This window comes from Corvus moneduloides, chromosome 3, assembly GCF_009650955.1.
Source record: "Corvus moneduloides isolate bCorMon1 chromosome 3, bCorMon1.pri, whole genome shotgun sequence".
Lineage (NCBI taxonomy): Eukaryota > Metazoa > Chordata > Aves > Passeriformes > Corvidae > Corvus > Corvus moneduloides.
The window spans coordinates 48,944,525-48,968,785 of NC_045478.1; the positions used below are offsets into that span (position 1 = coordinate 48,944,525).

General features: G+C 38.3%; 1 protein-coding gene across 2 annotated transcripts in view; it reads right to left on the bottom strand.

Moving 5' to 3' along the window:
• CDK19 (cyclin dependent kinase 19) overlaps positions 1-24,261 on the bottom strand; it is a 128,680-nt gene that overhangs the window by 95,348 nt on the left and 9,071 nt on the right. For both annotated transcript variants that reach the window (XM_032101482.1, XM_032101481.1), the window contains exon 2: positions 13,982-14,057. In XM_032101482.1, coding sequence (XP_031957373.1) covers positions 13,982-14,057 — 76 coding nt within the window. The remainder of the gene's footprint in view (positions 1-13,981; positions 14,058-24,261) is intronic.

The window sequence follows — 24,261 nt, forward strand, 5'->3', positions numbered from 1 at the left end:
AAGATGCCAGACCATGGTAAAAGGATACCTGGAGTACAATGGTATATCAGTGATGAGGAATGCAACTGGCTGTGGAAACAGCAGGGAAGAGGGGGAGGAGAAAAAAAAGCAGGGGGCACCAGCAAAGCCGAAGACAGAAAAAAATGGTGAGGTGAGGAAATGGGACATGGGAGAAAGAGTGTAAAAAGGAATGAACTATGTAGGAAGAACAGAGGGAAAGAGTAGTGGAAGGGAAAGCAAAGGGCAAATACAGAAAATGTCAAGGGAGGAGAGACGCACAAAAATGTGTCCAACACAGCAAATGCTCCCCCTAACCTTGGCACAAAGTCCAGAGGCCCACCAACCCTCTGGCAAAAGTGTCCTCTTGTTCTCCTCTTTTAAGCATTAGTTCCCATGACAGTGAGGTTACTTAAGATGGCAGGCTGCGTTGTGAGTAGAAAGTCAAAAAGAAGAAGAAAAAATGAGACATAAGGGAAATGAACCAGTGCAGGGAAGACGGGCCATAAAGAAGAAGCTTCAATTTCCACGGATAGAAAATGGAAAAAGATACAGTCCTTGTCAAATTCTTTTATTCTTTGAGCATGACTTTCAGAAATAAAATCAGTCGGAATGATTTGTATGAAAAGGGGTGGCAGAAGAAAGGGAGGGCTCAAAGTATATGTCAAGGGTGATGAGAAGAACCTGGGACTGGCAATATGTGATACAATTAAACTGCAAAAATGGAGAAAACTCTCATGAAAGCAGGTGAAAAATCTGCAGAAGGTGACTAAGATTTTATTATAAGCAGTCTAGAATACAAATCAAGCATCAAAAGTAGTAAATATTGCTGCTGACAGACCCTGTGATAAAATAGGAAAATGCAGGAGAATCAAAAACTGTATCAACAGAAGAAAAGCAAGCAGGAATGAAGTCACAAATGAGAAGTTGTGAATACTTACATACCAGATATCATAAAGAGGTCTAAGCAACAGAATATTAAGGATACTATAGAAAGAAGAAACTGTACAATAAAGAAAAGGTTTGTAATAGAAATTAGAGACAATGTTTGAAAAGCCAGGAGTCAGAAGAAGGATGACAAGTAAAAGATTACAAGTTACATGCAAGGAGTCTGGTAAAAAGGATTAAAAACCTTGAGAACTAATACTTTTTTTCCTACTCAGACTGCAAATATTTTACAATGGTTATTGAAATAACTGAATTTAGTAAGACATTTTGTCCCAATCAACATGTCACTACTATACAATAGGGTAACTCAGCCAAATAATCTAAGAAGAGCAACATGCACTTTGTTTCCACTCATTATGACATTTTCCACAGTTAGATAAAAATCAAAACAGCACGTCCTTTATCAGAAGAAAAAAAAAAAAAAAAAAAAGAGCAGGTCAAGGATTCTTCCTTTATCCTATTATTGCCAAGACAAAAAAGCATGTTTTTGCAATGCCCTACCTAAAAACAGAATATTTGCCTTTTATATTTGGCAAGAAGCATGGAAAAGTTCAGGCAATGGGCCAGATCTTTTGTCTAAAATGCATAACATTATGTGTTAGCTTTACTAAGGACTCACAAACAGTGCCCTGAGAATCTGGTCCCAATGCCCTCTTCTTATTCCGTACCCAACATCAGATTTTTATCCCAAAGGTATAAAAAAGGTAGATTTACATACACACCTCCCCCAAAATAAAAGACAGGAGCATATCTTATACTGTAAGGACTACAATAATCTCCTAGAGTGACAAAGTCATATCCATAAAGAAAACAAACACTTGAATCCATACATCAAGTTTCTTTAGCATGGCTTCTCATAAAAACAAGGCACACTGCTGATGAGTGCTGCAGTGAGAGAGCTCAGGCACTCCTTGTTCCACACTGTCCCCTTCAGCTCTTCTCTCTTTCTTGCCACTGTCACCACCTGCTTATCTCAGCACACACAAGTTATGTCCCTATTTAAGCAGCACATGGTGGGGTTTCATGTATACACCTGTCTATATGGCTTCCTTTTGCCCCAGCTTTTAATAGCACAGTCCCTACCTGAGTTGCTGTGTTTGGATTTTGCCACCAAAAAAAAAAAAAAAAAAAAAAAAAAAAAAAAAAAAAAATCCAATCCAATCTAAGAAAATATTTACATCACTTAGAAAAGCTCCTCCATCTCTTACTCCACTGCATGCACCCTTTTACCCCACTGCCTTCAAATTTTTAGTTATTTTAAATGAACAAAATAAATTAATGTGATCTGACAGATGTGATGGAACAATGGGACTCAGTGGATCATGAAAGAGACACTACAAATATCAAATAAAAAAGATTGAATGATACGGAGGAAAAAGGAATGATAAATGGAAGTCTGAAAAGGCACACGGATGAATGCTATTTTATAAACTGCAAATATTTTTTAAAAAGCCTCATTCAGGAAAATCCATGCAAGGAAGATTCCTTCCTTTAAATTTTCTTTACTATTCATAGCATATGAATCGGACTGTATGCAACAACAAAGCAATTAGTTTAAATACTGCCAATACTCTCACTGGTGATAATTGGTTGCTTCTTGCAGGAACATCTGTTCCATCTTTCTTAAGAAATGAAGTGCAGACCCTGTTACCTAGACAACAGAATCCTTCTGAGCATCATGCACTATAAAAGGGCAGTATCAGCCTAAGTCACACTGCACAGTCGCTCTCCCCACTGCTCCCTTATCGCTGCTAATGCAGCCAAATGCTGTGACTTTTTAACATTAAGCCCGTATTTATTGGATCGCATACACTCAGGCCCACTTTCGCATGCACTGAAAGCAACAGCTGTGTCACTGTCCTTTGGCCAAGCAACAGTCACTTTGAGGCTCTGTATTCGGCCAGTTTCCACCACTGTGACTGCCAAGTTGTCAAGCTGAAAATGCTGCAGCTTACGAGTACTCCAAGAGCAAGTCTTATCAAATCTACAATTGCCAGCTCAGTCCCCTTGAATGCAGTGCAGAAACAGTCACTTTCACTGCCATCCCTTTTGATTACTGGAGCTGTTGTAGCACTAGAGGGACTCATCCCTTACTGGCACTCACTAATGTCCTCCAGCCAAATTAAGGAGAGAAGCAGAAGACTAAACTTTGAAGATACTTTTTGTTGCCTTAAATTCACCACAATTCTATAAATATTGATAAAATGTTAACAACAACAATGAAGTGCACCCGATGACCAAATTCCTTTGCATGCTTTAGCAAGATGGATGGATTTATTTTTTCCCAAGTGCATGTGAAGGAAGACCAACAGACATAGAAACTGCAATTGTAGAATCATTAAGGTTGGAGAGGGGCTTTTCACAAGACCATGCAGTCAAAGGACAAGGGTGAATGGCTTTATACTGAAAAAGGGTGGGGTTAGATTAGATAATAGGAAGATATTCTCCATTGTGAGGGAGGGTTGAGACACTGGCACAAGTTGCCCAGAGAAGCTGTGGATGCCCCATCCCTGGCAGTGTTCAAGGCCAAGCTGGACTGGGCTTGAAGCAACCTGATCTAGAGGAATGTCCCCACCCATGGCAGGGGAATTGAAAATAGATGATCTTTAAGGTCCCTCCCAACCCAAATCATTCTGTAATTTTATGAAAATAACCCCAGTGAGACAGGACCACAGATCTGTTTTCCAGCCTCATCTGTGTTGAAAAAAAAAAAAAAAAAGCAAGCATGAGTTCTAGAAGTACTGAAGATTAAAAAAATAAAAGCTGGAAAATAGTCTGGATTTGAGATGCCCAGAAGAAGCAAAAATTAAATCATCCATCTGGCCTTAGACTGAAAATCTGAACAATGGCAATATCTGAAAATGATTAAAACACAAAATCACAGTAGAATTCCTTATTTTGACTGCAAGGCTTTGAGCAAAGTTCAGTGAATTTCAAATGTGCAACAGTACAAAAGACAGTTTAGCAAGAGTGAAGTATTTTTTAGGCCACTAAAGCTGCAAGGATCACCCAAACTCAGAAAAATTAATCAGACTAGGTAAAACCTAGGCAAGCAGAAAATCACTAATACATAACAAATATAACATGTCAAGAAAGACGAAAATTTTTAGTCTGAAGTGCAAAGATAATAAGGCAAATGAGGATACTGAACAAACCTTGGAGTTTGGTCAGAGAGAGATCATTAATCAGAGTAATAAGAAGTTTTTTTAGGGTAGGAGCTTAGAGAAATCAAATCAAAATGGATCCAAGATAGAACTAGCAGACACAAAACCATATATACCATATATTGCCTGTAAATATTAAAGACATCTGGAGATAAAGGAAAGCAATGGAAAAAGTACAAAAAGCAAATGAGGTAAAAAAGAAGCTAAAGTAATCTAATAAGCAAGTGAAAATATGGAAAGACAATAACAGTTGAGAAATAAACTCTGCAGGGGCCATGGGATGGAGTAAGTTCATTAGCACAGAAAGGAAAGGCAGGAACTCAAATGTCTTCAAGAACTGGCAGCAGATCTCCCATTTCATAACTGCCTCCAATCAAAATAATTCTACTGATAGCTTTTTTCAATATTCCACATATTCAAAAAACTAGTAAACTTTTTCCAGAAGTAAACCCTGTCTGGACTACATTGACTTCAGTACGCTCAGGTGGTGGCATATGCAAAAGCCCAAGGTCAAGTATACTTGTGGCATATTCACATACCCACAATTTAGTACATGCACTACATACAGGCAACAGGAAGGTTCCAGGAAGCATCCTGACACTGTAGTAACAGAGGAAACACGAGCACGATGCTCTTTCTACAAGACAGAAGCATTTTGCCAATTAGACAGCCAAATGGAGCAGAGAACAAGACTATGATGATCACACCTTTTTTACCCAAATACAAACAAAGCAACAGCATCACACTGTAAGATACATCACAGAACTGACGACACCAGGCTATCCACTTCGCATTGTTAACTACAGTTTGGAAACAGGAAAGCTTCCCTGTATCTTAAACCTCCCATACATTAATGTCTCAAATCATCACAAAGACAAGAAAAATCTTAGTAGGGTACAGTAGAAGCTGTATTTAAATAAAGCTACTGTTCAGTTTACCACAAAAATAGACACACAGAGGTTCACCAGAAAACAAACGCCACGCTGAAACTGTTAACATAATGAAATTCAATTAAGTGAATAAAGTTTTAGTAGAAGGTGACGTTTTTCCTTCAATAACAAAGCTGACTACAATTTGCACACAAAAACTTGCAGAGTAAAATATGACTGCAGATTAAAAACACTATCCACTTATACATATACAAGGCTGAAAATAATGCCAGATAATGTATTGAAAAAAGCAACATTTGATCAAATTCCTAGAATGTTTTTTTCAGTGATGATCCATTTGCAATCCAGTCATCTCTGTTCTATATTAAATTTATCCAGTTTAGGCACTACTAACAGTATTTAATTTCTGCCTCACAAACTCCATGGGAACCAAGAAGTTTCAGGCAGTTTACAGATCTAGGACACCAAAGAGACCAGTAAGGATGACATTGTGTTGGGAGTACATTACAGAACCATCTGATAAGGACGGGGAATAGGGTGAAGTCTTCTCTTCAACTCAGACAAGTCTCTGACCCACAAGCCATCATTCTTATGAGAAGACATTCACCTCCCTGACATCCACTGGAAGGGCAACGAGGAACACAGTTAATTTTCAAGGCTATCAGGAACAACTTCTTGATACACAGACTGGAAGGGCCAATAATGGTAGCACACAGTTGTTCTCAAACAATGAAGAACTGGTTGGAGATTTGACAAAGTAGCTTTGGTTGTGGCAACCACCAACTAGTACACCTGAAGATATGCAGCACAGAGAAGGCTCCAGGGAGATCTTCTGTGGCTTTCCAGTACTTAAAGGGGGCTTATAAAAAGGAGAGTGACTTTTTTACATGGGCAGATAGTGATAGGACAAGGGAGAAGAATTTTAAATCAAAAAAGAGAGGAGAGATTTTTTAGAAGTTAGGAAGAAGTTCTTTACTCAGAGGGTGGTGAGGAACTAGAACAGGTTGCCCAGAGAAGCTGGATGCCCCATCCCTTGCAGTGTTCACAGCCAGGTTGGATGGGGCCATGAGCAAACTGATCTAGTGGTGGCATCCCTGGCCCATGGCAGGAAGGATGGAACTAGATGATCTTTAAGGTCCCTTCCAACCCAAGACATTGCATCATCCTATGGATTCTAAGATCCTGAGTGAAGAAAGCACATAGCAGAGCACAGACCTGGAGCTTCAGGAGAGCATACTTCAGTTTACTGAAGAAACTGGTAGGTAGCCACAGGAAGCAGCTCAGAAGAGCAAAGTTGCTCAGGAAAACTGGCAGGTCTATTAAGAAATACAAGTAGGAGACCTGTTTGGCTAAGTAGATTGTCAGAGCTCAAATGCAAGTGTATAGAGAGGTGCAAACAGGGACAGGCGACATGGGAGGAGTTTATAGGCATTGCCCAGGCATGTAGGGATGGTGACAGGAGAGCTGAAGCTCACCTTGATTTGACACTTACAAGGGATGTTGAGGGCAACAAGAGCTTCTGCTACTACATTAGTTATGAAAGGCTGAACAGGAAAATATGAGCCTGTTTCTAAATTAAGTGGACAATTCAGTAGTAGAATTTGAAGACAAGAGTCCCAACTTAAAAAGAATCCATCCTCTGAAAACCCATGCCATCACCTCTCAGCCTGAGGCATAAAAATAGTCACATGTAATGTTTAATTAGAGACATGCTAGTTACGCAAAGTCAATATATAATTCAAAAAATTTTACAACTCCACACAGAATAAACTGAAAACATGTACAAACTAATTTTACTTGACAAATGGAGGAACATAAAGAAAATATGCAATGCGAAAAGAAGAATAAGAAACAGAAAACTGAAAGTTTATGATAAATTCAGAAAAGAACACGAAATTTACAAAACATTCCAACTGAAGCTTTAAAACATGTAAGTATGTATGTTCATTTGTGCACACACATACACAATCTTGCAAGGAGTATTTAAGTTTGGCAAGTAAGTACTTAAAAAACCTCTTTTTTGCATTACCTGCAACTCTGTTGTTCTTTATCTGAGTGACAAAGTAGCTATTTGCTTTCAGTGCATTGCTGCCTAAAGCTTAATCTGAAAACCAAAGCGTTTGGCTTTGGTTTTTTGTTCATTTCTGTTGAAGGCACCATCATTTGGTTTTGCATTTGTGTGTTCTGAGAATATTCAGAATCTGAAGAAAACAGCAAATTCGAAGTGAAAATAACTGAGCCTAAATAGCACTGAACAGTTATTTTCCCTAGTCAGCTGCACTGGGAATTTGGATTATATCCTGATGTCAACTACCAAACTCACAAAGAAGTTTCTTCGGCTCATACCATGTTAGAATGGGGTGAAAGCTTTCTTTCTCTTCTTTTTTATGTACTTGCCATAGATGTAGTGGTATTGCTCTCCTGCTTTGAGCAGAAACACAACTTCAAGAAAACAAAAGTAACCTCTCCACAAAAAGAAGTTGCAAATTTTGCCTTTAGAAGTCTTAAAGCAGCATTACTCTTTTCCTTTCTCCTCTGCATGCTCTTTTTTGTTGTTAAATTGCTGAAGGAGATAGTTGTAGTTAGAGAATGGAGTCAACTAGCTGCTTCAGATGATGCTCTACTTTTGTCCAATTACTTGATTTAAAATCGTACTTCAAGCTGTGAAGCTTTATTTTCATAAACAGTACAGTGTATTTATGGGCTGATAAAAACATTAACTTATTAAACAAAAATAGTTTTATTCCACATATTTACTACTTGTGTACTTTTTTATTTAATGAAGTTAATTGTTCTTTCAGATGCAATAAAATAAAGAAGACAAAAAATGTCCACAGAACCCTTTTGAGGAATAACCAAAGCAGGAATTTAAGTACTCCCTTACACAAAAAGCATTTAAATTACACAGATTATACAAGATTAGACCATGTAATGCAGAAAGCTCTTATTCTTCCTATGGTATGCAAAACATAAGTTGTCATGTAGCTGAACCAAAAAACCTTTTTCCAGCTGATTCATACTCATAAAATCACAATGCATAGACACTTCTAGCCAACACATGCCTTAGCTCTCTAATAAAAATCCCTTCAAAAAAAATTTTTTTTCACTTATTTCACTACCTCCAGCTATTGAAAGAGGGATTGGAGTTTCAAAGTTTCCACAAACAATCTTTTCTAATTAGGTAGTAGAGAATTTATGGGGAGATTTTACATTGCCAAATATTCTACTCATTTATCCAGTCTTGGCATGGGAAAAGAAGTCCTGACATTCAAAAGGAATCTCCTACAGCAAATGAACTCAGGTACACAGACTTTTTTAAAGCCTTTTTTTACTTAACCTTACCTCCAACAAAGGCAGGGACCAAAGTCTACATAGGTCTACGCAGCAGCAAGTACTGCAAGCTGCTGTGATAGTCACGGACAAAGAGAGGGTCAATACAGGCAAAGCACAGAACTTGTACCTGTTAGGAAATTTTATGCAACTTCACTTGAAGGGAGCCTATGGCATTACAATTCTAAGTGTTTTATAAATACTGAAAAGTTATCATTATTCATGTACGGCTGACTTTTTCCACATTCCTATGAGATGCCAAGACAAGTCAAAGATGTTGTAAGGCCAGCCTGGTCCACAGTCTCAAATTAAGTAACTTCATGTTTAGCTCATTTGACTAAGCGGTTTCCAGCCAGGAAGGTGAGAGCAGCTTGTAAATGATGTGCAGCGCCTGACAGAGGCAAAAGCAAGTAAGTTTTCCTAGCTCTACCAGCAAGGCACAATATGCCCCCTTGAGTCCCTGTGCCACACTGCCAATGGCACCAGAGAGAAACACATGGCAAAGGCACAAAGTGCTTCAAGATGGAGATGCTAAGTCTGGCTGTACTTCCTTGGCTCAGCTTCAGCACCACCACATCACAGCATACCCAAACCCAGAAGAACTGCCCACACAGAAAGGAAGGCCATGGACAGCAGCAAGGCAGAAAAGAACGTAAATATAGTGAGATGGTGCCACCTTAAAGATGGCTGACAAACACAAAAAGGTTACAATGACCTATTATTCAACCTGTAAGGCTTCTAAAACTTTGCCCACCATCAGAAACCAAAATATCTGTATGCTGTAGTACTTTGGAACATACACTGCATGAGTAGGCAACCAGCCTGAGAATGATTTGTGCATGCTAAATTGTTCAACTGAGCTTTCAATAACCCATTTAACATAGTCTGAATTAATTTTAGCCCGTACCCATAAATGCAAGTTTGAACAACAAAGACCAACTAATGCTCCCACTAGTGTGCCACAGCACACTGGCAACATTTCAAGGCCTCCCAGAAGGAGCAGCCTTCACTAACAACCAGCACACACAGGCACAGGATGTGGCAACTAAAATGGTTACAGGACCCAGACTCAACATTCACATAGGGCAGAACAGCGTCAATTTAGGGCATTCCTTAAAAAACACTAGGGTAGCAATGCTGGTTTGTGGCTCTGCTTTCCCCATTTAAATCATCTGCAACAGCCTGGCTCAGGCTGTGGAATGAGCTATAAAACCACCCTGATAGAGAAAAATTGAATTAAGTTTAGAATTAAGGTCACTATTTACAGAGAAGAAGGCTAGAGTTGGTAATTTGTCCTTGGAAGAAGGGAAGTTCTCATTGGCGAGGGTACAAAAAAAAAAAGCTAGAAAGGACCAGAAGTTGACCAAAGAACATCCAAGTCTAGATTCAAGTCACTGGTTCACTCAAAACCTTTAGTAAAATCATTTTTGTCCGCAGACTGTGTTAGCTGCTCTGTGAGAATGTTATGGAAGATACCATCAAAAACCTTACCAAAGTCAAACAGAATCCCCAGCATTCACCAAGCCAGACATCTCATTGTACAAGACGAACAGGTTGATTAAGGATTATTTTCCCTTTGAAAATCCATGCTGACTACTTCTAATCACCATCTTGTCCTGTATGTGTTTGGAAATGGTTTCCATGAGGATTTCCTTCATCACTCTCCCAGCAGCTAAGGTGTAGATGACCAACTTGTAGTTCCCCTGATCCTCCTTGGAAACAGGAATGACATTTGCTCTCTTCCATTCACCATTATCTTTCTAAGATAACTGAGTGTAGTCTCATAATGAAATCCAAGCAGCTCCCAGCACCTGTAGGTGCAACTCATCAGGTGCCACAGACTTGTGTATGTCCACTGTGAGTGCTCCCTAACCTCGACCTCCTCCACCAAGGTAAGTCTTCCTTCCTCAACTTTCTCCCTGGTCTCACGAGCATCAGGCTCCTGAAGGCTGGACTTACCGGTAAACACAGAAGCAAAAAATTATTGAGTACCTTGGCCTTTTCCATACCATTTATTCCCATTCAGCTGCAGGCTCATGTATTCCTTAGTCTTCCTTTTGATATTCATGTACTTTTAGAATCCTTTCTTGTTGCCCTTCTGGTCCCTTGCCAGACTCAACTCCATGTCAGCCTTGGCTTTTCTAACCCCTGTTCTTGCAAGATCAAACAGCAGCTCTATACTTCTGCCTATCCCTGCTTCCAATTCATACATAATTCCATTTCATGTCCAGGTTCAATAAGGAGATCCTTGCCCATCCATGCAGGCTTCCTGTTGCCCGTGCTTGCTTTCCCACTTGCTGGGATGAAACTTTCTTGAGTTTGGACAGGGTGATCCTTGAACACCAACAAGTTTTCCTGAATCCCTCTTCTCTCCAGGGCTGTATCTCACAGAATATTTCCAAGCAGATACCTGAAGAGGTTCAAGTCTGCTCTCCCAAAGTCCAGGGTTGTGATTCTGCTTTTTGACATACTCCATTCGCTTAGGATCTTGAACCTCATCATACCGGCTAAATAAGCCAATAACAATTGCACTGATTCTTCCATGCTCAGGGACAGGATACATATCCATATATTTACAATTTACATGATTGGTGAATGGCACCAACTAAGAAAAGGCTTACTACTTTTCTTTTTTCTGAATTAACTTTTCCCAAAATCCACAATTAGAAGTTTATAGTCTCTTTACTGTGAAAAACAAAGTCCTTGAGTTAACGCAGGTGTACTCTCACAGGAAGTGAAGCCTTTGGGACAAGAAATCTCAGATAAAGCTGTATTACCCTGGTGCTTTTTGATAAACAGATACCAAATTCCATTACCTCTACCTGTTTGCAGACTTTTAAAGTCATAGCCATTGGTTCTTAACAGATGATGGCCAAGATATTCAACAGTTAAAAAACAGCCTTAAATTATACTCCTCTGGTCTGTTTCTTGTGTCTCCCCTTCTTGTTCTACAAAAGCTACTTAGATAAGGTAAGGAAATAATGTAAAACACAAAAGCAGCAGAATTTAAGTCTTCCTTTCACCAAACCTCAGGTTCCAAAATAAGCTAATGCAAGTCTTGAGCTGAAAGAAATGTCACATTCATTAACTAAATAATCATCTAAAAATGGAAACTCTGTATTTCACGACTCTCATTCATATTTTACAGCTCTGCTCTTCAAAAAATGCTGTTGCTTAAGCCAAGCAATAATCTGCCTCATAACAAGAACACATAAATAGTTGGCATTTCAGTTATCTTCAGAACACACTTGAATTACAGAGAACTAATTAGGTTTTTACACACATACACAATTCTTTGAGGTATAAAGAGTCCTTTCTAATGCTTTCATATTCAACAGAATTGGCTGAAATAAGTATTCTTTTAGCAGGGATCACCCTACAGTTGAAATAAAGCAACAGTCACCTGCCACAGGAAAAACTGCCTATATGCTGTTCTTACTGACAAACCTCCTTCCTGAAAAAGCTCATATGATTGAAGAATGGTAAGAGAAACTTTATGGGTTTTGAAGTCCTAAGCAAAATTGGCCAACTTGATTTGTAATGTTGGAAGAGAAGAGTCATCTGCCTTTTCTTTTAGAGAAAGTTAGCCAGCAGATCATATTATGGGTATCTATGCAGTAAGACACATGAAATGGTCTTGGACTGTAAAACTGAATGCCTTTCAGTTCAGCAATATATTTCTTGACACTTTTGTCAAGTGTCTTCAGATTATAGAACTATTAAAAATATTCTGAACATGTACATACAGAACCAGGTACACTGGTGCCCCTGTCATTGTCTCATCTTCCAAAGTGGGATGTGGGTTCGTTTTGCTGCTGGGGCATCGGGGGAAGGGTTAAATGCTGAAAGAACTACTCATGACATTTTTTAAATGGCCTCTGTCCAGGCTGATAATCTTTATTTAATCAGTAAACATTACCTTGTCACCTATATAATACTTCAAATACAACATAAGCTATTGATGAATTAATTACAAGTCTGTTTCTCTTTATACAAAATGCACTTGATTTTGGCCTGTTTCTGTATGACAAAAGCTTTGTATTTGTTTTTCAACTGTTTCATCTTTACTTTTTTCACATTTCTAGTATTTGACCTGAAATTTCACTGAGGCAAATGCCAATGTGCTGCATCAGCTCAGGTTACAGAGTTTTACAGTAAGGTTTGAAGAAGAGTGAAGTATAACTCAAGGAAGAATTACCAGAAGAACCACTGAAAGTAGTCAAGTAACTTACAAAGTAGATGTCAAAATTCACAAGCTGTACTGACCTTTGTACAAAGCTTTACTAATTAAAAAAAAGGAAAAAAAAAGTGATTTATCAAGGGAGTTAAAACATAATTTGACACTCTCTCCTTCCTTACATTGCTGTGTCCAGGTAGACAGAACCAGCTGTATACCACAGTGCTACCATAACCACAGGAAAGTCTCCTTCAGACTAATCCACACATCTCCACAGCAGTACAATTTAAACAAAGGACAAGAATCCAAGAAACAAAAATCCCTCAATACTGTCAAAAACGACTTCGTAGTAGCAAGAATATAATCTAGCACTGATGTTAAAAGAGGACTTCCTATTTCCTCCAAAGGCAGAAATATTAGCAAAAAAAGGTCACTGGGTAAATCCTGTGTGAAGTGACTGACAGCAGTGCAGCCACCTCTCAAATCCACAAGTGACCTTGACCATACAGTGATAAACACTTTAAAACGATAGCAGTTTTATCTGTTAAGTCTCTTCATACAGAATCACCATGGACACACCACTAAACACAATCCAGTCGTTTGTTCAGTTCATGGACATTATAACTTTCTAATGCCTCACACTGCATTGCATATCTGAATGCTGTATTTCAATGCAACACTGACAGACTATAAAAAGCTTTAGACACAATGCTAAGATACATTTCAACAGCTGGCTGCATAGTGACAGAATTAAGACAAGGTAAATATTTAATCAAGCAAGTGCACTTCTTTTGCAATGCAATAAATACTTGCATTACAAAATTTTGCTCAGTATCCAGCATTTTCAGACACAAAAATGCACATTTTCAGACACAAAAAAATTTAAAGATCAAATTCTACCTTCATATACAAACACTTAATTTTTACCAAATTTGAAGGAATGATAGGTATGTAATAGAAGACACATGTAATAAAAATACAATTAAAGCTGTTTTTCATTTTGCTATGAAATTTCTCCGTACTTGAAAAAACAAATAAGAAATGAGGAGAACAAACTGTTCTCAGATACTGAAGAACAACAAGCTACCATTAGTCTAAAATAAAATACGTTATTAGTAAGTGGACTTCTGATGGTAGTTGTAATCTTTCAGAATCTTTTTCTTTCAAGTCATTTTAAAAACATTCCTTTTTAAAGTAAGTCTTCATTTAGAAGTTCACATTTATTTCCCTCTCAACACATAAAAGAAGATGAAACAAAGTTATATCAGAAAGAGGCATTACTATTACCTGGAAAGAACTAAAAGAAAATTATGATTTTAAAAGCTCCTTAAAAAGGCTCAGATCTGAATAAACTTCCATGCTTGCATACTTTAAAGAAAACATTTGGATAATCTTTATGTTACTTAATTCTAGGAAAATAAAATACCTGTTGAGTAATAATGTCAGTAAAAATACTTCCGTTTATGTACACTTACTGCAATCTCTCTACAGGCCGACATGGATATCCCTGTACCTTCAATTTGCTTCAGTGCATACTCCTTTTCATCTTTTCTGTACACACATGCAAAAAAAAAAGAGAAAGAAAAATATATTTAGCTCTTACTTACATTACACCAATCATTATAAGTATAATGATGAAACACTTAAATTTGGTCTGGATCAAGAAGGTGAAAAGCCAATCTGCTTTTATGCATAAATTACATTTTGATATGAAAAGCGAGTTTTCTTACAGTTCCCAAACAAAAACTTCTTCATGAAAGACTTGGTTAACCTATATCCATTTCTCTCTGAAAACAGACATAATATCTGCAGATAACTGCAAACACAGAATTTTGGAGGACACTTTCCCTGAAATTCCAGGATGCTGTCTACTACTGTGAAAACATCACAGACATATCCCATGCCTGGAGAACTCCCCTAGAAATACCTGGGAACTGCAAGCTTTTTTCCTTTTTTTATGAACCACTCTTAATCCACTTTTATTTCTGAAATACCACTATTTTAAACTAATTATATAATAAGCACTGGCTACTGACAGATCGCTACACAGCACGTGAAACTGTGTGCTCTGATATACAAAGCCAGAATATGAGAAAATGTTCAGCCCAAACACTGTACTATCCTTTTAAATAACCGCAGCTTGAAGTGATTTAGAGGGACCACCAAAAGGACAAGAAAATCAGGTAGAATCTTGAACCTCTCACGATATAACAGAACCAGACTACAGCATGGTTTTGCAGGATTCGGCTGTCACTGACAGATGCTGATAGGCATCGATGCCCACAGTGTTGATGCCCCTTTGCAGACTCACTAGCTACGATTCAACAAGCCACAAGCCCCTATCCAAATTCCCCATGGCATTTCTGGTAGATCTCAGTTTGCCTTTCTTCCAGTCCCAAACCATTTTGTTTTGCCACACAGAAAGATTCTCAGTTTGTACTTGCTTCAGTCTCTCTGGCTTTGAACTCCAAGCCTGTGTCCTGCCAGCTTCAGCCTGCTTCCCACCTTCCTCCACACCCTCTCCCTCCAAAATTCATGGGATGAGAAGTGACTGAGTGGAAAAATGTGGGGACAGGATGAGATAACTAGAAATAATAGCCATCTACACATATGATTAGTAACCACAGGCAAGCATTATTCTCAGTAATTTTCAGTAGCAGCTAAACCCTCAATGCATGTCTATAGTTAACACTGAGCTACACTCTTGGAAACAAAAGTTTAACAAGAAAAATCCCAGATGTTTTCCAGCTACACATGATAACACATGTAACTTCACAGGTAATAAGATCACACCTTATCTCACAGAAATTGTTTTTTATTTCATTAATTAGTCCAAATTTTAAACAGTAAATAATAAATGCCCATCCCCTCTTATACATGGTCCTGCTATCTATGCAGAGGATTTCCATACACTGCAAAGTACCAACTCCATTAACTCAGGTTGCTTACAGGGACTGTGAATACAAAATTATATTGTCTGCAGAACCAAAACGAACTCTGGACACATAAAACTGATCATGGCTTTTAAACTATGGTCATGTTTAAACTTTGCAGCACAATCCATCCCATGGACTACTGTCGGCTGGAATCCCAAAGCAATGTAGTCACTACAGCACTGCACCACATCCTTCTTTTGGCACATCTACTAAGCCAGGCACAGGACCACACTGATATGGCCACCCTTGAACTAGTTCTACATGCAAAGCATTGCACCCAGTTACTCAGACCTCCAGAGAGTGAAGGTCACTGCGGAGACCGGGCATGACACCTGGCACACACTGCCTTCAGCAGCACTGCTGAACGCCACCACCATGGCAAGGCTGTCAGCACTTGACAGACAGCCACTCCATGCAGGATTTCAAGATACAAACAAGAAATTATGAAAGATGTTTAAAAAAAAAAACCCCAAACAATCCAACAACTTAAGGTATTATGGCATGTGGGAAAAGGAGGCAGTCTTATTGAGCTGCAACCCAGATAGTTCTAGAACACTTGGTTTTGTAAAAAATGAGCAAAAATAGGGATAATGAAATGCTTATCTATAATAAATGGGTGGCAAGGATAAAGAACTCCAAAGAGATCATATTCTCAACCTGACAATTTTTTTTTTTTTTTTTTTACCAACAGCTTTGGAATAATAAACACAGCCTCCTTTAAATATTATTTACTTGCTTTGGCAGAAATGCAAGTCTTTATGAATACTTTTCCAAAGTTAACTGTCCTTATTATGCAAACATAGTAGGTAATTAAAGCACTTTCCAAAAGATGTCCAAGTGGTATTTTAGCTCATAGTATTTTTCACTCAAGATAATTTGAGAAAGAAATAAATATATTCGAAACTTCAAAAGCAAGTCAGCCAGTACAATCTGACAAAACACACAATTCTGGTTATTCAGTGAAGTGTCCAAAGAAAAGAACATATAGGTACTTTATTAGCTATTTCCCCACTTGTAAGAATTCAACAAATAATATTAAACGGTGTGTGTGATAGGTATGTACACTGTTCAACTCCCTAAAGACCAATGCTATCAAGAAACACTTGAGACAGGGGGAAGTATTTATATTTCATTTCAGAAAAGCTCTAGTGAACTCTGAACACATTTCAAGAAATTGTAGAGACTTACACAGCAGGAAAGTTTTTATAAATCCTTTTCTGACAGATCCTAGATTGGTACATTTTTTAATGGAGTGAAGCAAGCATGATCAAGTTAACACCAAATCCAAACAACAACCAGAAACCACACAGCTCTGGTATGAGGCAAAAGGCACCCGTGCCAGGGGTAGGCAAGCAGAAAGCAAGGTCTTTGCCCATAACCATTTTTATCTGGTCCACAGAAACACTGTCTCAGGAACAGCTTAACTAACTTGAAGATCTTAACCTCCAACTGTGTGGGAGTTTGTCTGAGGGCAGGAAGCAAGTGGCACAGATCAAGTTTAATCAAGCAGGTTCAATCAAACAGCCACCCCAGGCTAATGGTAGCAATGTGTTCACCATTCTGAGAAAAAAAACATAGCAAAGCAGCACTCAAAGGGAACCCATACTTTAGGAAGCTGTGAGTTAACAATTTTTATTAAAGCTTTTCGAAACTGATGCAGAAGAATTTGCCTGATAAAACAAGCACCACATCACACCACTACAAAGCTTCTCTACACTTCAAGCTCCCTTATCCAAAACTAGGGGTTTAAAGGTTAAAATCAGTACTGCTTCTAGTTTCAGAAATATTACCATTTATGCTATTCTAAGAGGGATTAACTTTTCACCAAAATGACACTGCCAATATTAGATACTGTCCTCCTGAAAACTTCCCAACTGGTATTTCAGACTGCCATAGGCAGCACCCAAACACAAATGTCCTCATACATGCCAGCAAGTATTGAGAACATTGCTCCACTATAAAAACTTGGTCTTCAAGTGTTTCTCCCTCACCATTCTGCAAACCTTAAGGTTAATATTAATGTGTTAATATTTTAATTTGTGCAGTGCAAAGGAAAACTCTGTCCTCTTGCCCCAAAAAATGGTATTCAGTGGTTGATGTCTAGCTGCTGTATTCAATACAGAAAATGAAAATATGATTACTGCTTCTTCTGGGTAAAACTTCCAGTTTCCATCTTCCAAATGCTTTGGAAAGAACAAAGTACCGAATTCACTTTAAAAGAATACAGTTCAGAAGATTTAGAATAATTACAGCATTTCAAAGGAGCTAAACTGTCTTAACTATTGCAATTGTACTTCAGAGACCTCCCATCATATGAGAAACTAATTTACAAACAAGTGAATGGAAAACTAGAAACAACTTGCCCAAGACCATAAGAAAAACAGGAGGATTTGAAAATATTGCATGGTTCAAACAATTGTTTTATCCCTATTACTCAAATTTGAAAACTTTCTATTATGGTCTCTCTTGAATTCACAGATAATTTAACATACATCCCAACTTCAGAATTAATTATCCACATCAAGGAACTGGCTTGAAAGACTGCAATCACTCTGAAGCTAGAACTGTGACTATCACATCAGTTAATACAGATATTATCATTACAGTATATACTAATAATAGCTGCCTTAAATTAAGTGCACAATACCATAAATAATTAAAGGACACATTTTCTTAAGAAAAAGAAGTGCACCATAAAACCATTTCAAGACTTAGCTAGAAAAAAAAGTAATAGAAAACAACAAAAATTCACCCTTGTAACAACAATAATGGAATTTCAGTATTTGTGACTTTGTAGGACAAAGCCTGGGAACACTATGGAGTTCAGTGTCCTTCACAGTACTGCCTGGAACACAATGTCCATACATGAATCTGGTTAGCTTCTCATCACTTTGTTTAATTGCTGCCAGACAGCATTAAGTTAATCACTTAGCAGGAGATCACAAGGAGTTGCAAACTTTTTCCCCCCTGAGAAAAGGCAAAACCATGACACTGAAGTACAACTAGAAACTAACCGAAAACCTCATCTGCGACGTGGCAGCCAAGCCACTAAATCCATCATGCTCAGCACTGGTTACCTTAGGCAAGCTGCTCATGGATTTAATCCTGTACTTAGCACATGGCCATAGCCCCTTACAAAGGTAACTACCAGAAAAGATGCCTACAACTGACTAGAAAAAGGGACCTAATCCTTTCAAAAAAGTAGTGATTTCTTATATTTTAGTGTTTTTACGGATATAGAAGCAGTCACTAAGCCAAAAGAACTACAAGATCAAAAAATCCACACATGGTGTCTTTAGGGTGCATGTTCTTCACTAGACTAGGAAGTCATTTTCTTTTACCGCTATCCTCCAAACATATCAAGCCTATCCAGTCAGCAGCTCAGCCAGCTCTTTTCATCCATGTGGCAGCCAGTCACAAATGACAGAAGCTGTGAATCTCCAGGTTGATCTTAATTTATTTCTAGCCAGCAGTATAGATGTTGCATTTCAATGCACTTACATTAGTTCATTTTGACACCTACACGAGAAACTCAAAATGTAAAACAGTAAGGATGGTAAGCAGAAATTTGAAAAGAAATCCACGACAACATCAGCCCTTTAGGTTTTGTCTTTCTTCACATCCACAGGCAGCAGCTAAAACTTCACAGCAGCTACAGGCTGTTCCTACAACCCAGACCCAGACAAGTTCACTATGACATGAACTACAACTGGCTGGTTTTGGCCATGAATGGATGAAACCAGCAGGTGTTTACCCCATTCTGGTATTGTGAAGAGTTTCAGTAATGTCTGTGACTGCATAGCTGGCCTCTGTGCTGATGCATCCCTCAGAGGTTTGGTGGGAACTTTCTTGGTGTTGCAGACAGAACATCACATGTGCCGGTCACAGGAAAGGACTTCTCATACAGAAAGAGCAGACATGTATGTCACCTGGACCTGGGCTTTCCTCTTAGTGGCAGTGTTGCAAAATGTGGAATATGCAAAATTTTCTTAAGAAAGGATGTTCTTTAATGTTTGATCTTTGTACACTTTCAAACCTAATCAACAAGAAGGAAGATTTAATCTGTGAAACAGAGAGCAGACAACAAGCTCTAAGTGATGTCCAGATGTTACAAAGACAAATTACTTGTTGGTAGAAATGCCTTGTTAAGCTTTAGGGCCTGACAGGTTTCAGCCATCTCACACCTAGAGGGAGGTTAGCAAAGTTGGGAAGAAGGATGTACCATTGACAGCAGACACAAAGAATGCAGAATTTATGGGCCACAAGGACATTTGACAGAATCCCCAAGATGAGGAACAAACTAATAAACCCTACCCAGCAACTGTGCTGAATCAGCTCTGACCAGGTAAAAGGTAATTCTGCAGGGGGAGATCCCGACCACCGACTCATCGACCCAAAAACCCATCAGCCCAAAAGAAGAGAAACACCATGGGACTGATTAGCATGAGAAGCGAGAGAATCATTAACCAAGAGAAGACAGAACACTAATTAATAAGAGAACTATTAAACTTGTAGCAAATGAACACTAATTCCTTTGTTTGATGACATGTATAAAGAGTAAAAGGTAGTTGTTGTGCTTGATTTGTGGAATTCTACTGGGCACCCAGGCTTGCAGAACTCTGAAATAAAATAATCAATGCCTCTCTTGAGTGTGTAGTTATTGGCTTGTTGCCCATAACAAATCCGATTTTTGTGGACAACAGCAGGGTGGTAAATCAACCTCCCCAGCAGGCAATAACTATTCAGTCTTTAAAAGCTGAGTTTGTATCTTATCTGAAACATCTACAAGTAAACTTGAGGAGTGGGAACAATGCAACAAACTTATATCAAACAGGACAGTCTCTACTATACTAATATTAAAAAGAACTAGAATGAAAAGAGAATCTCCAAGCCTGATCCAGGTAAACAAAAGGGAAAAGCTTTTTGGAATAAAGACAATATGCTACAGAAATACTGCATTTCTGAATATTTTTTTTTTGTCTCAAGTCCTTATAATCTCAATTTTCAAAAAGGGGCTTAAATGCTTCTCAGCTCATTGGTGTCACTGCCTGATGACACCTACTAAACTCCACTAGGTCTCACCCCAAACACCAGATGACACCAGATAGCTCAGTATCTACACACAATAACACAAGAAGGCAGCACTTCTCTCTATCTGCTCCTACCTCCAAGACTTAAAGTCTACCCATTAAACCCTTTGGAACAACCTAAAAACACATCCAAAAGGCAGACGTTTGTGTGTCATTTTAGATGTTACGCTTCTCAAAATGCAACAAGACCAAATTCCTGAATGCTGTATGGTTTCCTACTCCGTTTTCCAATAATTTCATAGACTTGCCAATGTTAGGTGGTATAAATACACACCAAAAGAAGGCTAACTTGGTAATCATAATGCAGTCTGTGAATTTTTCAAATAATTATTTTTTGTTGGTTGGTTAAAAAAAAATTTTTCAAGAAAATAGAAAATTTTTTTGTTGAAATTGGCATTCTGAACTTGTCTACTATAAATTGGCAGAGACGTTAAAATACAGAACAACTGTTTACCACAATTAGCCTTTTAAAAAGGTATCTGACTCTCACTACATACACTATGAGAAATAGGCAGCAGAACCATTATACGCAGTTTCACCTGCTGGAAAATCTGCCATGTCCCAGTCATACTAAAAGAGTTCATATCAAAAGTACCAACAGCATCAGATTATTAACAGACACTCTGTTATCACAGCACCCTGTGAGAAACTGAAACAGATTTTGCTTTATAATCTGTAGAACAACCCCAGATGTATCTCTAAATCACAGTAGTGATATGGCTATCCTTTTCCTTGTTTACTCCTCTGTAAACCAGTTTATGAACTCAGGGGGAAATGTGCATGTTAAAGAACAAGGCAAGTTCTTAAAGTGATGCCAAGCCACTTGACATTAAACACAATGCCCTTGACATTGCCTGCTTCCACAGAGCCTCACAAAAGATGCTAAATACCAGTAAATCCTCACAATCTTCACCTAACATAGATGATGTGTTCTTTATGCATGAGAAGATAGCTGATTAAAAGGACAGAAACTGAATCTGAGCACTGATAAGGCTTTCTGCTATTTAAAAAAGATGCCTTTTCCCAGCTATGGTTTCAGTAAATTGGGAGGAGGGAGTAGAGGTCTCTTAATGTGAGGAGACTGGAACTATTTCAGCACCATTACACATAACCTAACCATATCCTCTTCTCTTTATTCCAGTAGTTTCTAATTCAGAAATTTAAAAGCAAATCTTTGTAACATAAATACCTTCTGTTAACAAAAATTTTGTATTATTTCACATCACAGACAGTCTTTAAGATCTCTGTAATACCAGACCACAGGAAATCTTACTAACCTTAATCTATTAAAATTCAGCCTTCACACTATAATAAAACTTTGTATTTGCAAGGAAAGAGAGCACAGCTTCAGTCACAGCCACCCTCACACCAAACTTATTGATGAAAATTCAGAGACCTCAACCAGCTACAGGGTTGTTGCCATTGCTAAAATTAGACTGATTCCAAAGTATCTAGAGTGACTGAGAACTGTGAATTTCATACAAGTATGGTCATAGCAGATTGGGGTAAGCAGATTTGACAGCCTGTTTGTAAGAGTAAAAAGTAAAGTGTTCACATTAAACGCTGAAAGCTGTAAAATTATTCTGCTGCTCCAGGTAGCTTCTTCCAGCATTTGCTATATTTAAGCAGAGGATAGATTTTATTTCTGCACTTGATTTTATTTCTTTACAGACAGGCGTGATTACAGATAATGAATAGATTTAGGAAATACCTCCCTGCCTGAAAGGATACCACATGGGAGGATTTGCTACCTTAAAACAAGGAACAGCAGCAGCAAGGAGAAAAATACCACTGAAATAAAGAGGAAGCAAATGGTTTTTAGTCAGTAAATTACATACCAAGTTCATAGAAAGAGGGTCCTAAGGCTATGCCAAAAAAGAATCTGCCATTTGCTTCATAAAATCACTTAAGAAGAATACTTGTGACTAACTATAATTGTGAAGAAATGAGCGGTCTGGTTTTGGAATTTTTTAAGTCATAAAGCCATACCATAACTACATAGTCCAGCTTAATGTGCATCACAGCTCTTTCTGTGTAATGCTAAATCTGGCTAAATACTGCAACTTTGATAGGTGGGAAATTACTATCAAATCACCAAATAGTAGGAAGCCTGTATTTCTTTGGGGTCTCTTTTACCAAGAACATGTTTGAAATACCAGGTGCAGATTTTTTTCTAAATCCCTATAATGCATTAGGTTTGCCTAAAGCAGAATAAACAGAATTATTGACTCAATGTAAAACCGAACGGAAGGACAATAGCCTAAAAGCTGTAGTTACTCAGTTTTCCTTTTCTGACACATGACATAATCAAATGTTTCCCCTAAAGCACATGGAAGCCCAGATTTACCAGAGACCTACCACAAATTCAGTGAAATTTTCAACTCAAAGCCAGACCTACATGGAAGCTTGCTAACACAATGCAGATGTAATTTTTAGGTGGTAAATTAGCCTTTAGGTACAAAGGCTGCACCCAGATAATGAATAAGAAGCAAGACCCAAATTTCAAACGGGCTGAGTTGGTCAGAGTGAGACAGAGCACATTTGTTACAGCTGAAAAGTTGTGAAGTTGCAAAAACACCCTCACAATAAGGTATAAGGACTCGAATGAAACTCTGTAAAGTCACCACAAGGTTTAATTTAATTCAGTCTCAAATGTAAAAAGATATCATAATTTTTGACGATTTTTTTAAAAATGGAGCATGTCCACTTTTTTCCCCACTTTAGTGTCAGGGAATTAGGATTTCTCCAAGATAGAGGTCTTAATTCCAGCCACTAAGACAACCTTGCTACTTCTCAACAACAAACAAGGTCTTTAGTCAGCTATCATATCTGTTCCTGAGGAAAGGGAGGGGCATTCTGCTTCCTTTGAATTTTAGAATTGCATGTCCCATAGTCAGAACAGGCTTCTGTCACAATCTGAGGTTTAAGAACATCGCTTGATGAAATTTTATGCTGTTTTTTCCCTATCACTGAAGTCATGCTAAAAGTAGAATAAATGGCATTCAACTCGTAACTGGTCTTTTGGCTGTTCTGAAGGTCAAGTTAAATTTGGCAATTTGTCTACCTCTGTTTCTCATTTGAAGCATGACAGAACTGGGCAAAGGAACAACTGGTTATCCAGTACAATGACTGGTTTTAATCAAAAGATATGAACACAAGCTAACTTTGAAGTCTGCAATGCCCTAGAGAGCAAGACAACAACCGATACAGAAACTCTGCTTCAGGAATAGACACATTCAAAGACATGAGCTGACACCCACTGTCAGTTGCACTGATGATAATTAACCCAAGCAACAAACACAGCATTTTTGAACGTGCAAGGTGTTAAATCTTAGCATGAATCCATGATAATTCATGGAATATTAACACAGGTGAGAATTTTCTCTAAACACCTCTGAATGTGCAGAATTCGTGTCTTGTAAGAAGTATCTCTCTCAAAACAACCGACTTCAGAGCCAAACATGCTGCTAAAAATGTCGCGCATGAGTGGCCTTCCTATCTCTTCAGGCTCTCAGGGCCCACATCATTACCAATGAGGTGGGAAAGTCAAGGACAATCGCAGCCAGAGCAGAATCCCAGCATTACCTGTGTGAATGCTTCCAAGTGCTCTAATAAAGACAGCAAAAGATAGGAGGGACAAAAGAGGCAGGAAACCTTCTGGCCACATAAAAAGGATTGATTCTTCCTTCAACTAATGCATGAGGAAAGCAGATACATTGCTTCAAAATA